General features: G+C 47.3%; 1 protein-coding gene across 1 annotated transcript in view; it reads left to right on the top strand.

Moving 5' to 3' along the window:
• Positions 1 to 24,405, top strand: part of LOC147903240 (ubiquitin interaction motif-containing protein) — a 115,632-nt gene that overhangs the window by 81,205 nt on the left and 10,022 nt on the right. Inside the window, exon 6 of the mRNA XM_087373008.1 lies at positions 20,688 to 20,759. Coding sequence (XP_087229134.1) covers positions 20,688 to 20,759 — 72 coding nt within the window. The remainder of the gene's footprint in view (positions 1 to 20,687; positions 20,760 to 24,405) is intronic.

The raw sequence follows: 24,405 nt of genomic DNA, 5'->3' as shown, positions 1-24,405 counted from the left end.
TGTCCAGTAGGAGTATGTGGAAGATCAAACACAAAATCCATAGCTATGCTTTGCCATGGTCTATCCGGAATTGGCAAAGGGAGGTGCCTTCTGCCTGTCAAACTTTACTTTCTGACAAACCATGCATGTTCTCACATATTCTTCCACATCTTTCCCCAAAGATGGCCAATAAAAGTATCGCTCCACTGTTGTAATTGTTGCTGTAATTCCCCTATGTCTTGCATATGGAGGAGCATGACTTTCCATTATGACTTTCTGTTGCATCTGATCAGTGACACAGAGTCGTCCATGCATCAAAATGAAACTCTCTTTCAACATATAGTGATCATGCCTTCGACCATCAGAAAGCTGATCATAAATAGTTGAAAAATCAGCATCATTAACCTGCTGATCCTCATCACATCTATCACATTGTTGTAAGCAATGCTCACTGCTGAAACACTGGGTTTCTTGGAGACTGCTTCAGGCTGTGGCTTCTTGGAAAGTGCATCGGCCACAACATTTTTGTTTTGTTTTGTTTTGTTTTTGTTTTTTTTGGTGCAAAAAGTAGTGCTAGTTATATTACTTGAAAGCGAGAGTACAAGAGGGCCTAAAGGCCAGCGGGCTGTAATCACAAAATGGATACAGCCGGAGGAGCCAAAATGCTAATTACAAGCCTCTCAGGGCATAATCATCGGAGAGTGGACAAACAACCACGGTAGGGGGGGCGTAATGCCAGTGAAGACTCTGAGCAGAGTGCTGGAAGACCGGTGGTCCCAGTCGCGAAGGAAGCGCGGTCTCTTTTCCTTCCCTGCCCGGGACTCCCCCTGAATCTGATCCCACGGACCCTTGAGCGTGTGAATGATTGTGCTCCAAATGTCTACTAGGGTATGGGTAGTTGAAGAAGCCAAATCTCCTACGGTCTGCGCGCATCTGGAAGTCCAGATATGCCAGCCTGTTATGCTCGCTATGATCTCCCAAACTGGGTGCCGAGTCATCGCTCCTGCATCTGTCTCTGTCAGATGCCAAGGGAAGCTGTCCATGTATGCCCAGGTGGCCTGCGTGATGAAGAAGACTGGATCCTGCCTAGAGAACTCATAAGCCAAGTGATGTCCCATCTTGGTGCTGCACCAGCAAACAGCTCCCCAAGTGATCGGTCCTAGCTCGGGTGCAGCCCTCGCTAAGATCCCCATGACTCCCTTCCAAACTGTCTGTGCATGCGAGCAGCTCCAAAGGCAGTGCTTCAGGGACGACTCCTCTTGAAAACACATCTGGCAGTTCCCGGCCCATCTGCCTCAGCCAGCTGCCAACTGGTAGCCCCTTGTGTGCCACCATTTAAAGAAAGTAAGAGATCTTCCTCGGCCGCCAGCTTACCCAAAGAGTCTTCCAGAAAGTGCGAAGAAAGATGAGAGATATCCCTTTGGCATACCAACTATGTGCCTGTGTGGGTAGCCCGCACTGGAGAGCCCCAAGAGCACGCCTACTAGTATGCGCACTGTAAGAGAAGAAGGGGGTAGGGTTCTCTGAGGTGTCCAATGGTGGCCAGCGCCACTCCCCTGGGTCCCACTCCACCTCTGTCAAGGAACGGCCCTCCCATATCTAGAGTCTCCAGTCCTGGTCCTGCATAATCAGGGGGTCTACATTTCTGCCCATCAATAGCGCTCACCGCATCCTGCATCTTTGCCACGGTGAAAGGAGCGAGAAGGGAATCACTCATGCTAGGCTGCACGAGCAGCGGTGTAGACCTCCACACCTCCTCTCTGCATAGGCGGCCACGAGGGTCTGGGGGCTCCTGCTGGAACAGTGATCTGTAGAAATGTGTCGCCAAGTCTCGGACCTCGTTTGGATCTGTCCTGACACGACCATCCTGCGCTCTAAGAGATCGGAGCTGTTCCCCTGCTGACCTTTGACCATGAGTCCTAAAGAACTCTCTGCACATCCTGTCGCCTTTCCTAGCCCAGAAGGACTTGGAAGCATGAAACGAGAACTCTGAGCATCGCTGGGTGATCTCCTCTAGCATGGCTCGGGCCCGAACCTCCTGCTGTCTGAGCTCCTCAGAGCCTGGCGAAGACTGCTGCATCCGTTGAATCGAGGCGAGATCTCGTCTGACACCCCTCTCCTTCGCCCAACACTGCTGCCTGACCTGAATTGCCTCCTGCTGACAGATGAGGCTAGACTCAGCAAGCGCCTGAGCTACCTGTGCTGCCATATCCCCATGGGGTCCCAATCCTGCTCCCACAGGTCCACTATCCTGCTGCGAACCGCTGCTCTGGAGTAGATGGAGTCTGGGATCCGGCATGAGCGTGAAGGTGAGGAGTGAGAGGCTGAGTCCAGGACTAGGATGACTGGGGTATGGTCTGAGAGTGTCGTCCCTGGAACCACTCTTGACTCTCCACCTCTGCCAAGTGCCGAATCGCCGACATAGAAACGGTCCAGCTGCTCCAGAAGTCTGCTTCCCTCCCTCCTGTAACCCCAAGAGAAGTCTAGACTCCCTGTCCATCTGCGAAAGGAAGGCTCCTTGCAGCTGCGAATAGGAAGGAGTCCCAATCTGCTTGCTTTGCCTAAGCTATACCGAGGAACTCTGGGTCCCGTCCCTGGTGATCCTCTAGGGTCTCAAGGTTGTTGAAGTCCCCTCCTACAATCCAAGAATCCATCTCTGGCAACAAGTCTGTCAAAGATCTCCAAAAAGCGGCTCTCCGTCTGAGATCGGTCGGGGCATAGATATTGAGGATGCCGATACGGGATCCCTCAATATTCAAGCCCACCCAAAGCGCACGTCCTGGGATCAGAGTGCCAAAACCACACACATGCTGAACTAGAGAAGCGTCGATGGAGGTACAGACACCCCCGCTCAGTAGGTGTGGGAGCGTCCTGTGAGGACCTTCCCACATACTGGTCTGAGAAGCCGAAAGCTTGTGTTCCTGCAATAGGAGCACATCTACCCTTCCCACCAAGGCAGGCTTGAGCTCCTGTCTGAGCACCATCTTCCTGGGGCCGCGGGTTCCTGATGAGTGGAACCCATTGACATTCCAAGAGATAACGCGTATACTCATGAGGAGGGAAGGTGGGCCACAAACAACTGTCGATGTCGAGATGGTCGGAGGATGTCCAGTGTGCAGACGAAGGCGCTTCTGTGAGGGTTTCGAAGGAGAGGCCGGATCATCGGACCCATCCTCTAAAACCTTCAACAGAGGGGAGAGGCCCTTCGTCCCATGGTGGTAGGCTCTCTCTAACCAGCTCGACGCCGTTGCCAGGGAAATACTGTAGAAGCTCGCTACCTCTGAGTCCTCCACGGGCAGAGCCCTTCCGCGTAGACCAACTCCAGAGGCGGCCGAATAATGACCAAGAGGCGGAATCGTTTGGCGCTGTTGCGCCATCTCAGACGAACGTCACCCTTCTTCCATTGCTGTTGAAGAAGCTCCGCTGCTCTGCTACCGATCCAGTCCTGCACCTGCTCCTGGGACTCATCTCGTATCGTCTCCCAAACATTTTCATTTGTCCATTGCTCATTCCCGTCACTGGTGATAGTGAAGGAATAGCTAGGACCATCGTGTGGGGCAAGGACTGACACCTTACCCTCCGCCCCCTTGCGGAGGAAGAAGATGCTGATGTCTAGGCATGCAGGGAAGGAGCCAATATCCGTTGCATCCAGATAATCCCAAGGTCCTACTCGGTAAAACTCCAAAGATAGAGCTCTAGGAGCAGCCCTTGGGTGTGGGGACGAGGATGAGGAGTCTGAACCAGAGAGAGGGGTGCTGGCCTTCTACGGGGAAGGGCCTCTTCCCTCCGCCGAGCCAGGAGGGATAGGCGCGGGGGAGGTCTGTGCTGGCTTCGGGGCTGCAGGTGGCTCAGGCGGAGAGGGGGGTTCCCTCTGGATCATGCTTGAGGAAGAGAGTGGAGTGGAAACCGCCGGTGCTGGGGGGGATCTTGGAGGGGGTGGGGGTCGGGGGACCGAGGAGGAGGGGGGAGGGGAAGGAGGGCGGGGTGAAGGATGAGGGGGAGGCTGGCTGATCTTTTCCTTCCCTTTCTCCTTCCCCTTACCAGGCTGCTGATGATTAGTGACCACATGGGGGGGCTCTTACTGTAGATGGAAAGGCGGGGGATGGAGAGGTACGGGGAAGCGGGGGGGGGGAGAGGTGATGACGAGGGGGCGGGTGGTGGAGGGGAGGAGGAGGAGAATAGGGGGGGCAGCGCAGCGCAGGGAGGGGGAGAGGAAGGGGGAAAGGGGGAGGTGTGGCAGCGCCGCACGAGAGGAGGTGGGGAGGAGAGACGGGGAAGGAGGGGGAGAATGGGGGGGGCAGCGTTGCGCCGCAGCGGGGGGCAGGAGGAGGCGGGGGGGTGGTAGCGCAACGCGAGGGGGGGGAGGCGGGGGGGGACTGAGAGCGGAGAGGGGAGGAGCGGAGCGGGAGGGGGGGGGCGGAGAAGCAGGGAGGGAGCGGAGAGTGGAGAGGGGAGCAGCGGAGTGGGGGGGGACGACGGGCGGAGGGGGAGGAGAGGGGGACGGAGGGCCGCGGCGGGAGGCGACGGTGAGGGAGGAGGGGGAGGGGAGGGCTGCGCAGCGCGAGGGGGGGGTAGATAGGAGCGAGGGAGGGGAGGGCGTTCGCAGGAGCTAATACACATTCATGTTGCGGCCACAACATTTTTGTTACCCGGCACATGTACAATTTGAAAATGAAACATTGAGAGGAAGTTAGCCCATCTCATGTGCTGGTGCTTTCTTGATTTCTTCTTCTTCTTGGCATTTGTTTGCACAATCTGAGCCAAATTTTGAATCAACTGAGTCAAAGGAGTCATTGCACTTGCAAGCTGTGCATTCAACATAGTAGCATCATGTGACTCATTGCTAGAACTAGTATCACTGTTGAGCTCAATTGTAGCTTCATGTGTAGTTTGTTGAAAAGGCATTTGTTGTGCTCCCTGCAGCTGTACACTAGTTGGATCATTAAGGCTTTCCTGCCTTCTCCTTTGAGGAGTTGTGGAGCTCTTTTGCTCATGGGTACTCACCATGTTTATGGTTGTAATATTCAGCTGTCAAAAGGTGCAACATAGATATTCTTTCACCTAGGCGACCCGGGTTCAAATCCCAGCAATGGAACCAATGAAACCGGCGTCTAATCACTCAGAGGGTAGTGGAACTAAACCTTCAGCACTTACTTACAGCTCAAAAAGCATATATCACAACCATTAACCATTGCATGATCACCATTTGGCATTTACCCATTTGTTCACAAACAAAACCACTGAAAAAGGGATGGAGGCTAGAATGCCCCTGCTCGACAGACATAGACAAGTGCACCCGATTGGCCCCAAACACCGTGGCGTCCCTTTCGGTATTTCTTTATCACAGTGAAATGATTACAAGTTGCATTTGGGAGACCTTCCCTACAACTGAGCACACAGTCCCAATTCAGTGAGCCTTCGCAAGGCTTTCAAGCATAGAACACCATCACATAAGTGCACTTAACCCATAGGCTCAACCCAAAGGCATTCTCTTTTTCGAGTGCAATTCCATTGGCTGTCCAGATGCAATCACACTGCACCCCAGCTGCACTCTCTTTGAGTGGTTTCCAGATGGCATTCATAAGGCTTTTCAAAGCTTCAAAATAAAATCAGCAAAGTATTAAACCAAAGAATGACTCATGTAGCACTGCTTAGGCACCTGTGAACCAAGAAAGAGGCGGCACACGAGGCCAACCAATAGCTTATGGCAAAAATAAATTGCAGCAGCAAAATCACAACTCATCAAGCCCTAAAAACTTGAACCAAGTCCTCAATCGCCAAGAGGACATAGTAGCGAATGCCCAATTGCATTCTCAGCCAAAGAGGAGTGCAAAGGCATGAAGAAAGAGCATTTACAAGAGCCGACCAGCAAGAATTCCACTGAAAAATGTGAAAAGAAGCACTTCTGTCGCGAAGAAGTGGGAGTTCTTGGGCTCAAAAGAAGCGTGCTTCAAAGAGGAATGCATTGAGAAGGTTTTGGAGAAGTTTCATCACCGGAAAATCCTCCAAAATTGAGAAAAACCAGTCAACCAGCATGTGGGACCACTCGAAATTTAACAAAAAGCTGTAGCTTTGTAAGAGGAGAGGCCCAGGAGGCTGTAGAAGCAAAGAGGTCCAGAAAAAGCAACTTTTGCAAATTCGACCAGCAAAAGAAGTGCTCAACTCTGCCCGTTCTACCAAACGCACGGAGGGAAAAGCATATCACTGCGAAGGGGAGGCAGAGAGGAAGCCATCGGGCCAAATGGAAGTTGAGGAATCCAAACGGGTGAGGAGTTATAAAGAAAAACGGAATTCAGCTGAAGGAGGTTGAAAAACCAATCCAAAATCTCAACAAAGGGAGAAGATGAGAGAGAAAACCACACATGTGAAGTTTAGAAGGCTCAGGAAGGTCTAGGAATGACAAAGGAGCATATAGAAGTCACTAGAGGCACCTTGAACTCTAGGGGGGTCACTGAAGGTACATGGTCCTCTAGGGGCCATATCATCATTTCCCAACAACCAGCACAAGAGCCACCTTGAACATGGCTCTCTAGGGAGCCCATTAAAAATGCCACATCATCATTTCCCAACAGCCACTCTTTTAATTCCTTGAAATGCCTTTGGCCCTAGGGAGTAATTACGCTTATGTGCAAGGCACCATGTCGCGTTTAATTACACATTAATAAGCCCGCGCTTGGACGTTTAAAACCAAAGTTGTCACGGTCTTGTAGTACATTAAAGTACTTAGAATTTCACTCCTCCGTGACACATAACAATGCCACGTTTTTCTTGAATAAATTCAAAAAGAAATGTAGCAAGCCCAAGTCTGACATATCAAATATAGCTTTCAATTGGATTTTGAAATCTGCAATTACTTCCTCATTTGATCTGGTGAGCAGCATGTCATCTACATAAAGAATGATGACCAAAATATCTTTCGCATCCTTCTTGATGTAGAGGGTGCTTTCAGTTGGACTATTGTGCAGCCCCTTGCTGGTTAGAAAGGCATCAATTTTTACATACCATGCACGTGGGGCTTGTTTCATCCCATACAAAGCTTTATTCAGCTTGCATACCTGATGTGCATTTCCTGGAATTTCAAAGCGTGGAGGTTGTTTGACATAAACCTCTTCCAACAAGTCTCCATTAAGGAAAGCTGTTTTAATGTCCAATTGATGAAAATTGATGAACATTCCAGCCAAAATTTACAGCCATTGCTATAACTGACCTGATGGTAGTCATCTTGGATGTAGGAGCAAATGTCTCCTCATAATCTACGCCCTTTTACTGAGCATATCCTTTTGCAACCAGCCTTGCCTTGTACCAATCAACGGACCCATTTGGCTTTCTTTTGACTTTGAAAACCCAACGTGTACCTATGGCATTCTTTCTTGGTGGGAAATCCACGACATCCCAAGTTTGATTTTTATGAATGGACTGCAATTCATTGTGCATGGCATTCATCCAATGCACATGATCCTTTGCTTCTTCAAATCTCTCAGGCTCCTCCTCATCAAGAAGAGTACCTGCATAAGTTGATTCAATTGAAAGAGGCCCCCCTGTGTGCCTTATTGCACTACGAGTCCTACCAGGCAATGGAGCCTCAAGCTTACTCTCCTTGAGAGTCTGAAGCAACCGATTCGGGACTGTTTCGGCTGCGTGTATCTCTTGAATTTCTTGGCTGACAACTTCATCCACACCCCGAGGTTGTACTAAATCAGCTAGGGGCTGAATGTGTACATGTGGATCTGGCGGAGGCTGCTGTAAATTCTAACTTTCAGCGGGGGAACCAAATGCTAAAGGAAGGATCCCCTCATATAGATTATCTGAAGAGGCTGGAATCTGAAATTCAGCATGTGTATGTGCAGAATTTTCAGAGAATATAACATCTCTACTAACAAAAATCTTGCGTGCAGCAGGATTGTAGAGACGATAGCCTTTGCTTTGTGAACTATATCCTACACCTTGCAGGTGGCTCATGTGCAGGAGGAGTGCCAACATAAGTTCAAAGAGGAGATGGACAAAGTGGACACCCAATCCCTTCCGCTAGAGGACTATGAGAAGGTGAAAGATAAAGCATTGCAGAGTTCAAAGGATAAGGTCAAGGCATAAACATACAAGATGCAGTCCATCACCAATCTAGCTAATGGGGAGGGTTTCTTAGTGTGTTGCTCGCCATAAATTGGGACTCAAAAGGAAAGATCGTGACTGAAGACAAGCTCAGCATGTTGGGCTCAGCGAAGATAACTCCTTGAAGTATACTATTTTGGAGTGTCCTATTCTCAAATGTGTTATACGTGGCCATGCAATGGAACTCGAGCTTATATTTAGAAATGCATTTGAGTGCCTTATCTGACAACTTGTGTCTGAACTCCATAGGCACATGGGCCTATGCAACACAACCAAAAACTCTGAAATGGTCCGTTGAAGGCTTTCTCCCATACCATGCCTTATAGCGAGTGATTGTCTTCAAAGCCTTTGTAGAAGCCCGATTTAAAATATAGTTGGCACACATGAGGCCTTCTAGCCAAAACCTATGAGGCAACTTCTTACTTGTGAGCATGCATCTATTCATTTCCATGGCGGTGCGATTCTTCCGCTCAGCTTTGCCATTCTGTTGAGGTGTAAGCCTCTCTGTAAGCTGATGCATGAAGCCTTTTTCTTTCAAAAATGTCTCAAATTCATGAGACATATACTCCCCCCCTCGATCTGTTCGAAGTGTCTGCACCTTGAGTCCTGTCTCATTTTTCAACGATAGCCACAAAGTGTTTGAAATGCATAAACACTTCTGATTTTGCCTTGAGACCTTAGACCCAAGTGTAGTTGGTAAAGTGATCTATGAATGTAACAAAATAGAGATAACCCCCAAAAGCAGGTGTCCTCATGGGACCGCAGACAAAGCTGTAATTTTCGTGTAGCTTTCACTGCACCATCCCTTTTGAAGGGAAGTCTATGCATTTTGCCAAGAATGCAGCCTTCACATGCATGAGGAGGAGGCGACTCCAAAGGAGGCAATGCATCAACCATATCATGAACCATGAAACTCCACAAGGAGTAGTTGGTGCCATTCAACTTCTCCTCTGGTGTGAGAGCCCCGAACACCTCATTGGAGTTGTTCTGAGCCATTTATACCAGAAAATATAAAAAAATACAGCAGATTGACCAATTGAAATCTCTTCTTGGGATATAAAATGCACAAGTAAAATCTGCAAAGAAAAATCTGCCCACAGTGACAAAAACTGCCAAAAAACACTGCAAAATTTGCCAATGTTTGCAATGTCGCTAAAAATGAGTCAAAAATTGCCTGCAACAGTCCCAAAATGCTTGTAGACTGCGAGATTGCATTAGAATGCCAAAAGCCCGAATTTCTTCAGGGAAATTGCATCCAAAGGAGGGGAAATTGCTTGAAAGCCCCAAAAATTTAAGAAATTGCTGTGTAAAGCAAAAAGCCCCAAATTTTTGCAAGAAATTGCAACTCAAAAAAGGGCAAATTGACTGAAAGCCCCAATTCGCATTTTATATGCAAAAGGAGTAAATTCTACTGCCAATGAAAATTCCCAAGTGCTCAAATGTGACTCAAATTGAGTCGAAAAAGCCTGCAAAGCTCCAAAATTGCTCTTCTTTTGCAAAATGGCAATCGAATTGCAAAAGCCTGAATTTCTTGCTAGAAATTGCGACCAGAAGAAGGCAAATTCAACAGAAGCCCCCAAATTTCACCAAATGCCTAAATTCACAGAATGTGCTTAAATCTGTCCAAAAAACTGCCTAGCCAAACAATGGCTCCCTGCAAGATGTACCTTCAAAGAATCACTTGCAAAAGAGCCTCAATGCACATGAAGGTTGAACAGAATTGCTGCACCGAGTTGCTGATCTAGTCGTACAGCTGTACGGTACGGCCTAGTATGGAGCTCACATACAGCAGTACAACCTGGTACAAACACTTGGCGGAGCCGATACGAAACACACGGCAAAGCAGGTACGGATTGGCGCAGGAGTACTGTAGGACGCCTCCCAACCCGCCATGTTCTCTCAATCCTGTGCTCAGTCGCGCCTAGGGTAGTGGTCACGAAGGCCTGCGCATCTGCCATTGGTGTAGCCTCAGTGCGGGAAATCCCACGTACTCTGATGTTGAGAGCCTTGCTGGCTCTCTGCTGTTGCTCTAGGAGGGTAGCCGAAATGGTTACCATTGTAGGTTCCCGTTTGGCTACGTCGACCCATCTGGATGTCTCCTCGATGGCAGATTGCATGCTCGCAATCAGTGCCTCCACAACTGGGGTGCTCCTTGGGACTGTATGTATAGCAGTGACCTCTTGTCGGAGCTGTGAGATCTCCTATCTGAGCCCTTGAATAAGGTCAGCTTGGTCTCGGATAGCCTGAGACTGCTCCTGTATGAGACGTGCCTGCTCCTGGGTGAAGCGTGTTTGCTCCTATGTGAAGCGTGACAGCTCCCTCTCGCACTCTTGGATGCTCCGGTCCTCCATCAATAAGTACTCCCAAGCCTCTGATGGGTTAGCTCGTCCGTGCTCCAACGGAAACTGAAAGGACTGTGGCCTGGAAGTGTGAGGATGAGACTGGAGGTTGGGTGATGACTGGGTGAGATGGGTGCGGTATGGAGAAACAGATGGCTTGTTAAATTCTTGAGAGCTCCCTTCTTTAAACTGGCTTACACAAGAAGCATAAAGGCAATCTAACAGCGGAGTTGTGCCCCCACTTGCACTGATGCATTGAGGACCAACTAATAGCAGTCCCACTTGACTACTTTGTGTTGGTAATTTGTTAAACGCATACCTTGCTACGTCTATGAATTATGCCACACGAAGCTCCTCTATACCTTGATCTCCACATTGAGCTTCTCCCCCTATAGCTCATGTTTGGGTGCTTCCAACTTGTGCGGCCAGTGGCTCTATTTCTGCAAAAACTAATACATTATCTATTTGCCATGGTGGGATAATTGGGCTCACCCACCTTTTTTATTACCTTCTCCACTGCTAAAAAGCATTGGTATTGCTACATTGTTTACAAGACTTGCAACGGTTCCTATAATTTTGACATCCAGACACACAAGCACAAGAAGATGCACTAAAAAAGGAATAAGAAATGCATATATAGACACCCATTGTACGGGGCAGGTAGCGAGCAGGATACGAACGTGCAATAGACTTGTACGGGTGCCTGCAGCACAAGGATTGTACGGAACAACTGCTACCCAACGTGCTTCAGGGGATGGGCGTATGGCAGTACGGACGAACTGCAAGCAAAATGTACGGACGAGCAGCGGTGGTAGGTCCGTACGACAATACGGAGGAACTGCAAGTAGAAGGTACGGACTATATGGACGAGCAGCGATGGTACGTGTAGGTCGTATGGACTGTAGGGACAAGCAAGTACGTGGGCTTGGGCTTCGGGTTGCGTGACCCTGAATGAGATGGTCCGAGTGTTGAGCAAGGAGAAGGGAGCTGTTGAGCAAGGAGCAAGGTCTTGCTGCTTTGATACCAAATGTAGGAAAGAGGAGAGTGAGAGAGCAAGAGAGCTGAACGTAAGTTTGCAATAGATGAAGTGAGGAAATACAACAAGAGGGAAAGGTTTTGTCTAAGTGAGAAAACTTTATCCTTCACTAACCGTAGTTAGTGAACTAACTGTGGTTAGGGAAAAAAACCTCTAAAGAGGTAAAAGTGTCCCTAACCTACTTATTACATTACATTGGTCACTGCTAGAATATAATAATAATTCTAACAAGATGGAACATCATCCTAAGCATCGGATGCAAACAAAGGCATCAAGCATCTGGGGCATCAACAACGGGTTGTTTTTGACAGTCCAAGAAAGGCATAGTGGTAGATTCATCAATGCCTTTCTGGGACATATTTTCAAGATGTAATTTGCACACATGAGCGCATGCAACCACAACTTGTTAGGCAAATGTTTGCCTTCCAACCTACACTTGGCCATCTCCATCACTGACCTGTTTTTTTGCTCAGCCACGGGATTCTGTTGAGGAGTATAAGGCACCGTGCATCGATGATGTATGCCAAGGAAGCCAAAAAAACAGCAAATTCCTTTGCTGTATTCACCCTCCCTTTTTGCATTAAGGTGAGCAATGTGCAGCCCACTCTCATTCTCAGCCAAGGCAATAAAGTGCTTAAAGCATGAAGAAACTTTTCAAGGCGAAAATCCAAATGCCCTTGAAAAATCCAAATATACATGGTGAAGTCATCAATAAAAGTGACAAAATAAAGAAGCCCCCAAGAGCTGCAACCCTCATGGGTCCACAAACATCACTATGATCCAAATAAAGCTTGCATGAAGCACCAACTCCCCCATCCTTGGGAAACGCAGCACGGTGCATCTTACCAAGCAAGCGTGTTTGACAAACATGCTTTGAAGGCATTTGCATTTTGAGAAGATCAACAACCATACCATTCTTTTTTAACTTCACAAAAGCTCCAAAATTAAGGTGCCCAAACCTCTCATGCCACAAATGGGTATCTGCCATGGTGTGAGAAAGTGAGAGAGCAACAGTGAGAGCAAGAAACGGGAGAGAGAGGGAGCTGAAGGCTTAGTTGCAAATAGATGAGAGTGAGAGTGATACAACTGAAGGAGTGAGATAAGGTTTTGTCCTAGTGACAAAACCTTAGTAGTCACTAACCATAGTTAGTGGACTAACTGCGGTTAGGGGAAAAACCTCTTAAAGAGGGAAAAGTGCCCCTAACTAGCTTATTAAATTACATTGGTCACTGCTGAATTATATCTATAATTCTAACACCCCCCTGCAGTGCCAATGTCATGTACAAGGATGATTAATCACCAAACGGATATAAGTTCAGGGCACTGCAAAATGCCTCAAACTTTTCACGTGGAAGTGCTTTGGTGGAAATATATGCAATATTATCATATGTGGACACAAAGATCACACTGAGCTCTCCTGCATGCAACTTCTCTCTGACATAGTGATAGTGAACCTCAATGTGCTTTGTGCGAGCATGAAACACTGGATTCTTTGCCATTGCAATGGCACTCTGACTATCAGTGAGAATTGGAGAAGGAACCTCCAATGACAGATGAAGATCAGTAAATAGACGACGCAGCCAGACACATTCAACTGTTGCTGTGAAAGCTGCCCTGTACTCAGCTTCACATGATGAGGTAGCCACTGTAGATGTTTCTTGCTCAGCCAGGAAATGCAAGCTTTACCCAAAAAGAAACAATTGCCACTAGTGGACTGCCTAGTGTCATAATCACCAGCCCAATCTGAATCACTGTAGGCATGCCTCTGCAAGTCACCCCCCCTGGGAAATAACAAGCCAAAAGACTTCGTGCCCTGCAAATAACGGAAGATGCGCTTAACAGCCTGCCAATGCATAGTTTTTGGGCTGTGCATATACCTGCTCACCTGAGATACTGCAAACTGAATATCAGGTCTAGTGTTCCAAAGATAAATGAGGCATCCAACAGCCTGACTGTAAAATGTGGCATCAACTGATTCTCCTGCATCATGCATTGTGAGTTTCAGCCCCGGCTCCATGGGAGTGGCTATGGGCTTACAATCATGCATGTTAAATCTGTCAAAGAGTTTCTGCACATACTTGGACTGAGACATAACAGTGCCACGTCTCTCTTGAAAGAACTGGATCCCCAAATAAAAGTGAAGCAGCCCTAAATCTGACATGTCAAAGTTGGTCTGCAAATCAGCTTTGAAATTTGCAATATTGTCTTCATTGGACCCTGTGAGCAGTAAGTCATCGACATAAAGAATGATGACTAAAATTTCCCCCCATTCCTTCTTGATGTAGAGGGTGCTCTCAGTAGGACTATTGTGCAGCCCCTTGTTGGTCAAAAAGGCATGAATCTTGGCATACCATGCACGAGGGGCCTGTTTCAGCCCATACAAAGCTTTATTTAGCTTGCATACCTGAAGTGCATTTTCTGAAATTTCAAAGCGTGGAGGTTGTTTGACATAAACCTCTTCCAACAAGTCTCCATTTAGGAAGGCTGTTTTAATGTCCAACTGATGAACATTCCACTCAAAATGTGCAGCCATTGCAATAACAGATCGGATGGTGGTCATCCGGGATGTAGGAGCAAAAGTCTCCTCATAATCTATGCCCTTTTTCTGAGCATAGCCTTTGGCAACCAGCCTTGCCTTGTATCTGTCAATGGAGCCATCTGGCTTCCGTTTCACCTTGAAAACCCATCGTGTACCAATGGCATGTTTACTTGGTGGCAAGTCTACGACATCCCAAGTCTGATTTTTCTGAATGGACTGCAATTCATCGCTGAATCAGCACCTTCCATGCGCCTTACTGCACTGCGAGTTTTGCCAGGTAATGGAGTATCAATCTTACTGTCCCTGAGAGTCTGTAACAGCCAATTTGGGATTGTTTTTGCTGCATGTATGTCTGCAATTTCTTGCTGAACCACTTGTTCCACTGCCTGTGGAGGTGGCAAGACATCCTGTGGCTGAACTGGAGCATTGGGAGGTGGCTGTAAATTCTGATTTGCATCAGAAATGTCAGCAAGGGAACCCAAGGCAATGGGTAGTAACCCCTCAAAAACATCCTCTGAAGAAGAAGGCATATGAAATTCAGCCTGACTGTGAGCTTAATTTTCTGCAAATATCACATCTCTACTGACAATGATCTTGAGTGTAGCAAGATTGTAGAGACGGTACCCCTTGCTTTCTGCACTGTACCCAACAAATATGCACTTAATTGCCTTATCTGACAACTTATGCCGAAATTCAACTGGCACATGAGCATATGCAAGGCATTCAAAGAGATGGAAATGATCCACTGAAGGCTTTCTCCCATTCCAGACTTCATATGGAGTTTTTGTTTTCAAAGCCTTAGTGGGAGACCGATTTAAGATGTAGTTGGCACACATTAGACCTTCAAGCCAGAATTTGTGAGGCATGTGTTTGCTTTTCAGCATACATCTGTCCATCTCCATAAGAGTTCTATTTTTCCTCTCAGCTTTGCCATTTTGCTGAGGGGTCAGCCTCACTGTGAGCTGATGCACAATACCCTTGCCTTTCAGAAAAACATCAAAATCTGCAGACAAGTATTCCCCACCTCTATCTGTGCGCAATGTCTGTATCTTTCCTCAATGTGGGAAATCCTAGTCTTATGACTTGTCCAAGCCTCATATGGTGTGATGGACTTCAATGCCTTGGTGGGACATCTGTTCAAAATGTAAAATGATTTGGAGTAAGCCCTCGGTCCCCCATCAGATAGTATAGGCAGAGTTTGCCATGTCTCCTGCCCAGGTAGATGCCATTTTTCAGACAATGACTTTCCTCCACAGAGTTTGGGACCTACCTCGTGAGAGACTTCCGAGGCTGGCACTAGAGTCCTCCATACGACTAGCAGAGAGTGGTACAGCATGGTTTGCACGCGTCACCGCATGGTTTGCTAGTCATGGCATTTAGATGGATCGGCTCCCCCCGTTTCAGTATAGCATGGATGCACCGCCGGAGTCCGATCCCACGGATGAGATTAACCGCATCATACGGTTAGATCTCCTCCAGCTTCACACATCTCACACTTTGGGGGGGGGGGAGTTGGAGTTCCCCACCAAGACCCAACTCTACTATGACCACTTTTTGAGAGTATCGGAAGATGGGCTCATCATCAGACCTCAGTATCTCGAGCACAGAGGAGTCTCACATGCATTGAGGATTGCCATCGGATAGATGCGGGTCTCGTCCCATCAGGTGAGGATCAAGACAGGGAGAGCTGCACGCATACCCAGAGAGCAGCAGACTTATAGGTTGTGCGGGGTGGTCGAGACAGAGGAGCACTTTCCATGTGTCTGCCCAGCCTACTATGAGATCCAAGGGTGCTACCACTGTCTTTTTCAGGAGGGATACGGCTTTGGTCCACCCTCATGACTACTAATCCACTTCCAGGACCATGTTTGTATTGGGCTCTACCTGATGGAGATGGGACGACAAGAAGACACTACTATGACATATCAGAGAGCAGGGGGATGGGGCCATCGCACCACAAGGTACCGAGGTAGACGGAGCGCAGAGACAGGTCACGGATTTCTATGCATTTGACTCAGCCCCAGGGCACTCTAGGATAGAGGAGGAGGAGCTAGAGATATATGGATCAGTAGAAAGAGCCGACACAGCACTACTAGGCGAGGGACACAGAGACGGTACGCGGCGCGACAGGCAACCAGAGCACACATGATCGAGGCTCGACTTGTTTCAGCTCTCCTTAGTGGAGATCGATCGAGGCGAGGCATCACCCTTGACATAGCCCATCCACTCCAGAGATCGAGGAGACCACGCCCTCCACCACCACGGGAGACATCCCGACGGATGCAGATACGTGAGCTCTTTGCATCTCATCAAAGAGCCACCATGGAGCCTGGATACGCGGAGCCGGTTCATGCACTTGGGACTCCAGCTCTGAGCACTTGATATTTTCATGCCACCCTCATGCTATTTTGCTACTTTTTTGCTATTTTGTACTAGCATAGCATTTTAGTACTCAGCAAGGGCCTTAGTGAGCCCTTTGCCCTGGCCCACAGTGGTATGTATGAGTTACTTGATTTCCCATAGGCCCGCGAGGCCTCCTGTGGACGTTAATCTCTCTCTCTCTCTCTCTCTCCCCACCACGTTTCTAATATGGTATTAGAGCAGGTTCACCCTGCCATAGCTGCCAGGTCATCCTAGACCTAACCGTAATCCAAAACCCTAACTCTAATCTGAAAGCCTAATTCTGTTCTAGCTTTTATATCTGCAGCTGCCTCAGCCCTGCTCATATTTGCCTCTATCCCATAGCCATGTGCCCCCATGCAGCTCCACCATAGCCTGCTTCTCCATAGCCGTCTCCTTTTGTGCTCAATTCGCCTCCTTTCCCTACTGTCTGCACCTGTTTTGAGCACCACCTCCTGCCACCTTGCTGCTGCTGCATAGCCATCCTGTGGCAGCACACTTCTGGCCATCTTTTCCAACTTTTAGAGGTGTTTCCGAGCAGTTCCAGCCTTGCCAGTGCTGCATGGAGGCCATCCTCTGCATTTTGGAACATTTTCCAAGGGCGGTGTGCATTTCGGAGCATACTAGGCTTTTACATGTGAAATTTTGAGCTATTTCAGAGATCTTCAGTTCCGTTTTCCAAGCCGCTGCAGCAGAGCTGTTCACATGCATGTTGGTTGCAAATTCTTGGGTGATTTGGAGGCCTCCCTGACCTATTTTGGAGCAGCTGCTTGCATTGGTGAGCTGTTTCAGGGTTGCTGTTGCAGAGCCGCCTCCTTCACACTCATTTTCGGGGCTGCTTTTTGCCTCTCATTCATCTTGGGGTTGCTCTAGATCACTGCTTTGCATTTTGGAGGACTTCTTTGGCTCTCTTTAGCCTCCTCCTTGCATCTCAGGCTTGCTGTCCTCTTTCATCAGGCTCCTTGCCATCATGACTTCATTGTCCTCCAGCTCTTTGCTCGGGGAGAAATTCAAAGGGCAAGGGTTTCCGACATGGCAAACCAAGATGCAGCTGCTTTTTATGCGGTGAAAGTGTTTGGGATGTTGTTGAGTATGACAAGAGTGAGTTACTTGATCAACGAAAGCATTTGGAAGCAGCAGAATGCTGAGGCCATTGTCCTCATTGGTCTTTGCTTGGACAACACTCTTATTCATCATGTGGACTTGAAGTCAATAGCTAAGAAGATTTGGGATCGGCTCGAGACATTGTTTGGTAATGAAATAACCAACTCTAAAGTCTTTCTATAGCTCAAGTTTTATGATTTGAAAATGATGTAACAACCCTCTAGCCTTTAGACTCGGTTGGCATTTTACCACATAGTCAGAAAGCTCTGCCTTTATGTTAGGGCAATAAAACGTTCATTTCACTAAATTATAGGTTCACTGAATTCCCGGATGACCGGTAGTTGGAATGTCTTAATATTCATATAAGATTGTTTTCCTAACTTTTGCGTCATCGGGAATGCAAACCTTTTGATTTCGGAACAGCAAACTAGTCTGAATGTGGAACTAGCAGACCGCCACTTGAATATGTGGTACAATCCATGAGCCTTGGTCTATCGTGGGGAGTTCCGTGTTTGGACTTGTTGCCAATATTGACCAAATGATTGTCGGTCCTACATAGCCCTCTCAAGGAATCATAAAGGTTAGCTCCAATGTCGATAAACTCAAAAGAGTTGCAACTCAAAGCATTGGTAATCGTGTTCAAGCTACCCCTATGACACCTAATCTCCATGTCAAAATCTTGCATCATTTCAGCCCACCTTGCTTCCTCCCCCTCAACTGAAGCCGATCACAGATGTAGTGGATAGACTGGTGGTTTGTCTATATAATACACTTGGATCCATAAAGATAATCTCCCTAAGTTTTAAATATGTGAATAATCACATATAACGTCTTTGCTTGAGAGTGCCACTAAACCTCAGTATCATCCAACCTTTTACTTTCAAAAGCTACATGTTGCTCCTCTTGGATAAAGCTATTCATACTACCAGGAAATTACTAGGATCATCCTTGAGCACAAATGGTCCCAGCCAATACATGTGATTCTTTCACCTTAAGCTTGAGAGTCTGGAAAGTCTCATCAGGCTTTTCGTTCAAGGAAATAGGATCGTTGTACCAAAGTCTTCGACTTTTGAGGAGGTTTTATCAAGGGAACGGTTAGCTTCGAATGATCCCTTATCGACTTTTTAAGAAAGACATTGGATCCTATAAAGATCTGAAGTTGCTTTTTTGTTTGAGAAACAAGCCAATTCAAAACCTTCTGGGTTTCTCATGGTCAATGATCATGCCCTCTTAGGAAATCACATGTCCAAGATACAGAGCTTCTTCACGAAAGAACTCTCTTAGACTCCTTCGCATACAGTTTCTCATGCCTTTCAATTTCTAATAGAATGTGGAGATCTTTGACATGCTCATCGAGAGAACGACTACATTCCATAATATTGTCTGAGAATACAAACACATTCTTTCCTAGCATGAAAGGTATTGTTCATCATATGTTGAAATGTTGTAGGAGCATTTGTGACTCTAAAAGAGAGTACTAGGAACCAATAATGGCCATATCTAGTTTGAAATCGCTTCTTGTAGACGGCCTCCTCACCTATGCATATTTGGTGATAACTAGTACAAAGGTCGATCTCTAGATTCTCTCTCTCTCTCTCTCTCTCTCTCTCTATATATATATATATATATATATATATATATATATATATATATATATATATATATTTGAAAAGAGCTCTCAAATTCACATATACACACTGAGCACTCTCAAAAGAGTCACGACGCAGGTGACAACCTGTACTAGGGTGTTTTGCCCAATGCACTGGCGTTTCGGCCGTTTTGGCGAAACGTTTTGCGTAGAAATGTTTCTAAGCGTTTTGCCTGCTTGAAACACGTTTTCTGTTGACACTGGCCTGCATTGGGCATGAACACTTTTATGTTAAAGTTACAATCCTTGCTGCAAAGACTTGTGTATGGAAGAAATAGTTTGCCTTTGGCCTAAGTGAAAGTTGCATCCTTTGACTTGGGCTTTAACTTTGAACAATGCATCCACAAAATCTGCCTTGTGTCCACAAAATGATGTAGTGACCCTTCTGTACAAAGTGAAAGTTTTGCTCCAACTTGATTCACGTTGTAGTCACCTCACCCAGAGTCTATGAAGGACTCAGGGCTTGAGTTTGCGTAGTTCTAGTAGGAGGGAATTCTCTCTTCTGCCTAAAGTTCGTTTGTTTAGTACTTGTGGTAGGCTGAGATTTCTGTGAAGAAGTTAATAGCCATAGTGTCTTATAGATTTTTGCGTATCTAATAGCATCCTCGATGATTATTCTCAAGTGGAGTTTATGCTCGTTCGCCAAGCTGTTAATAAAAAATCCACACAAGGTACTTGGATCCACGTATGTGGCCGTAGAAGAGATCAGTTGGATCCATGTATGTGGCCATAGAAGAGATTAGCTGTGAGTTAATGCTCCTTCGCCAAGCTGTTTATAAAAAATCCACACAAGGTAGTTGGATCCACGTATGTGGCCATAGAAGTGAAGTGAAGGTAGAAAGAAGTATTGGATCCAAGTATATCTTGAGGTTAGAAGAGAGGGAAGGAGAATAGCTATGAGTAGGGGAGTGGAGAGGAGAGTTTCGATGTTGGTACTGCACAAAAACAGAGCGCTTTGAGAGAGAGAAGTGAAGTGGCCAAGCTCTAAGAGAGAAGTAGAGTGAAGGGCATAGAAGAGGATAATGCTAGCCATGGTAGTGTACGTCCATTGTTATACAAATGATCAATCAATTGCAGATATTTGTACAAAATTTGCATGTAAAGATAAGTTCGAGTACTTCTGAGCTGAGATGGGTGTGGGTGTGAAGACAAGTTTGGGTACCTTCAAAGAGGAGATGGGTTTCATGATGGGAGATATATAATGATTGCATGGTCTAGATCATATGAGCAAGTGTGTTTTCCCATGTGGTAATGAGAATGGACTTTGGGATGATAGCTCAAGCCATGAGCTTTTTACATGGGTATATATATGCTTGTATAATGTTATTATGTGTAGATGAAGCTATGTAAATACTAATAGATAGGCGGTGAAAGCTATGATCGAAAGTAATCCAATGTGTGAAGGGACTCCTCTGTGTGTGTGTGCGCGCGCGCGCTCTATTGTTGTCACTTTTACGGGTTAAATCCTGAAATTTTTGTGACTTGGTCAATGTGATATGTGGCTTCTAATTATGTTGGCTATTTGAACAATAGGATGCAGTCCAGTCGGACAGGGATGATCCTGGTCAACCATTAGTGACAGCTCCGTTTGGACATGCTTCACAGGTGATTGCCATTTTCTGCAGTTCTACCTTGCGTTTTTTTTTTTGCAAACCCCCCTCCCCCCAACGCTCGCGCACAGACACACACACACACACACAGACACACACACACACACACACACACACACACAAATACATGCACACACGTGAATCCCCACACAGGGCCACATTGGGGGGGGGGAAGAGAGAGAGAGAGAGAGAGAGAGAGAGAGAACACACGCGTGTGAATCCCGACACAAGCACATGCATGGAGAGAGAGAGAGAGAGAAGAAGAAGAAGAAGAAGAATATATTATCGTCCTCTGAAGACCAAAACCGGCCTATGGGACCTGAGCAATACAATATCACAAGTACATGAAAGCTCCTCCCGAAGATGGGAGGGTGGAAAGAGAAACCACCTTCTAGGATTCAGGTGGATTCCTATGCTTGAAGAGCTTATACACAAATGTTCCTAAAGCTGAAGGTGACCCTTTATGCAGCAAATCAGCCAGTTTGTTATGTCCCTCAAGGAGGTGAAAAGAAAGAAAGTTGTATTAACGTCTTCAGGAGACCTCGCGGGTCTATGAGACAAGATACAAGATATATGTAACTGATACAAGCCACAGTGTGCTGAAGCAAAGGGTAGAGAGAGAGAGAGAGAGAAAGAAAGAAAGAAAGAAAGTGTATTATTGTCCACTAAAGGCCAAAATGGGCCCATGGGACATCAAGAACTCTGCATACAAGATAGCACAAAATCAATGTGCCACAAAGAAGAGGCATCGTCGAATATCATCTAAGTGCTACGCAATACAATGCAAGTGAAAGTACATAATGTCAAATCTGAGCCTAAATACAAAGTAAACTAGATGCAAGGAAACCGCCCCTGGGTGCAAAATGGGGGGGTGAGTACAATATGCCAATGCAAAGATACGAGTCCAGGTGTCGCGGAGTCTGAGAACCAAAATAATATTGGAAATCCTGTCCATCGACTCTACCTCGTGCTATGAGAGTACAAATGTGAGCAAAGGTGAGGTGAGCGGCTGGTGGGGCGAGATCTCCATGAGTAAGTCTCCTCCGAAAAGCTGCCATCATCCTGGATCGTCTGGAGATGAAGCGGCGAGTACGTCCCCTATGTAACAAGATCCTGCGGCGTCTACAAACCATCTCATATGTACATCCACAGGGTGGAGGCATGTGTCCTGTGTGAGCTCTGACCTCCTCGTGCTCCTCCTGGTCTCTGTCCTCTGGTATAGCGTGTGCCTGAGCTCTATCAGGCTAGGCTCTATCACGCTCCGGTCTGTGCTGATGGTCTCTGAGGTAGTCTCGTCGAAGCATAGTGGCCTCCCTGACATAAAGAGCTAGGCAATGCTGATCCTCGTAGTCCATCACTCGTGAGAGAGGTCCAAAGCCATCCGTGAAGAGACAGTGGAATCTACCTTTGAGCTCATAATATAGCGGACATCTGCAAATGAAGTGCTCCTCTGACTCCACCTCTCCCATGGTGCAACAAGGGCAGATCCTGGTCTCTCGGCTTGGTCGCCGTCCATCCTCCATGCGTCGCATCCTACCAGCCTCTATCTCGAGCTGATGCGAAGAGACTCTAAGCTGGCCAAGGGCAATCCTCAGTGAGTGGGACATGTGGATACCTGTATAGCCTGGTGGAATGACAAATCCATCCTCTGAGATCCGAAGGAAGTGGTCACGATATGTGGCCATCTTCGTCGGAAGCTGCGTGTGATAAATCCAAGTGCGATACGTATGAAGCTGCAGCAAGTCTGCTCTCGTGACCTGGCTAAGCTCGTGGCGAGTCAACTCGAGATGAGGGGCATCTATGCTGTATCGGAAGGGAGGCAGTCTATCCATGTCTAGTCCAAGAGATGTGAGCCACCTAGTGAGTTTAAAGTACCAGCAGTATCGGGCCCCAGATCGTGCCAACTCCATAGATGATGCAAGTGCTAACCATGGCAACCGAGCTCTGCCTGCTGCTGAGTCTCCAAACTCCCTAACCCTGTGCAAATACATGACCGACTGAAACGCTGCATCCAATGCAAGGGGAGTAGCTCCAAACTCTGCTAGCATGATCTCGTGCGGAACTGTAGCCTTGGCCCTAATGAGCCGAGAGAACATGATGATCTGTAACCTCTCTACTCGTCTCCAATCTGCAGCGCCGAGGTCTCCTGCCCAGAAAGGAGCTGCATACATCGCAGCTGGTCTCACCAATGTATCAAAAAGCAAGGATTTCGTATCGGGATGCTGAAAGTGGGACTGAAAACATTGACGCTCAAGATGAGCCAACAAAGCATACCCTTTACTAATCCTATCTCGTGCTGCATATGTCATGGTGAAGACCGGTCCCCTGAAAACTGCCCCCAAATAAGTGTACTCTCTAACAATCTCAATGGGTTGTCCGTCATAAGTGAAGCAAAACTCATCTGTGCTGTAAATATGATCAGAGGTGTTGAAAACCATAACCTTGGTCTTGCCAAGGTTTACGGTCAACCCTTTGTCCTGGCAAAACCTGTGGAGTGCCTCAATATGTGCCTGGAGGCCCTGAGCAGTAGAGGAAATGAGAACCACATCGTCCGCATACAGGAGGATAGGAATGGAGGATCCTGAGAGAGTAGAGCCCACACCGCCTGTCATCTGTACAAACATCTCTAGCTCATCAATATATAATCCAAAGAGAGTAGGAGAGAGCGGGCAACCCTGCTTCACCCCAATCGTGCTGCATACCTCCTCTGAGAGCCACAGAGAGAGAGAGAGAGAGAGAGAGAGAGAGAGAGAGAGAGAGAGAGAGAGAGAGAGAGATGTATTAACATCTGCGAGAGGCCTCGCGAGCCGGCCTTTGAGACCAAGTACACGTCCAAATGGTAACTCATACAAGCCATTCAGGACTGAAGCAAAGTGTTCACTAAGATCATTGCTGAGGCTTAAAAGCTAAAGTAATGAATCAAGGAGTGAAAGCCAAATAACAGAGTAGTGTCAGGTGCCTAGAGCTAGCGCTCCTAGTACATGCTCAGGTTTCGTATATCCAAGTAACCTAGTGGCTCTCTGATGAGATGTGAGGAGGTCACGTATATCTGTCTGTCTTGTTGTCTCGCGGTATGGGGGAGGTCATGGTCTCCTCGATCTCTAGATCCGGTGGGCTACGTCAAGGGTGGTGCCTCGCCTTTGGTGGTCGCCTCTAAGAAGGGATGAGATAGACCGAACCTTGATCGTGCGTGCTCTGGTCTCTATCCGTGTCACACGTGGAGTGTGTGTCCCTCGTCTGGCAGCATCGTGGTGGACACTGCCTCTGCTAATCCATGATGCTCTCATCTCCTTAAGCTCCTCTCCCTTAGCCTCACCGGTAGAGCTGACTCAGATGCAAAAAAGTCTGTAACAAAAGTATGTGCCATGTCGATATCGGTGACCTGTGGCATCAGTCTCTGCTGCTTTGATATGTCGCATCAATGTGTCTCTCCGTCGATGCATCTCAATTAGGTAGAGCCCAACAGAAACCTGATCATGAAAATGGATCAGCAGTGTAAGTGGACCAAAGCTATGCCCCTCCACACACACACACTCATAGAGAGAGAGAGATTGTCATTGCGTGATGATCTTCTCACTCCACTCCGAATGTGAATTGGCAGAAAATCAATCTCTCTCTCTCTCTCTCTCTCTCTCTCTCTC

Source organism: Dipteris shenzhenensis, chromosome 3, assembly GCF_047967505.1.
Source record: "Dipteris shenzhenensis isolate YYH24624 ecotype China chromosome 3, Dip_SZ_1.0, whole genome shotgun sequence".
Taxonomy (NCBI): Eukaryota; Viridiplantae; Streptophyta; class Polypodiopsida; order Gleicheniales; family Dipteridaceae; genus Dipteris; species Dipteris shenzhenensis.
The sequence above is the reverse complement of the archived record's forward strand: the minus strand, read 5'-3'. Positions and strand labels throughout refer to the sequence as shown.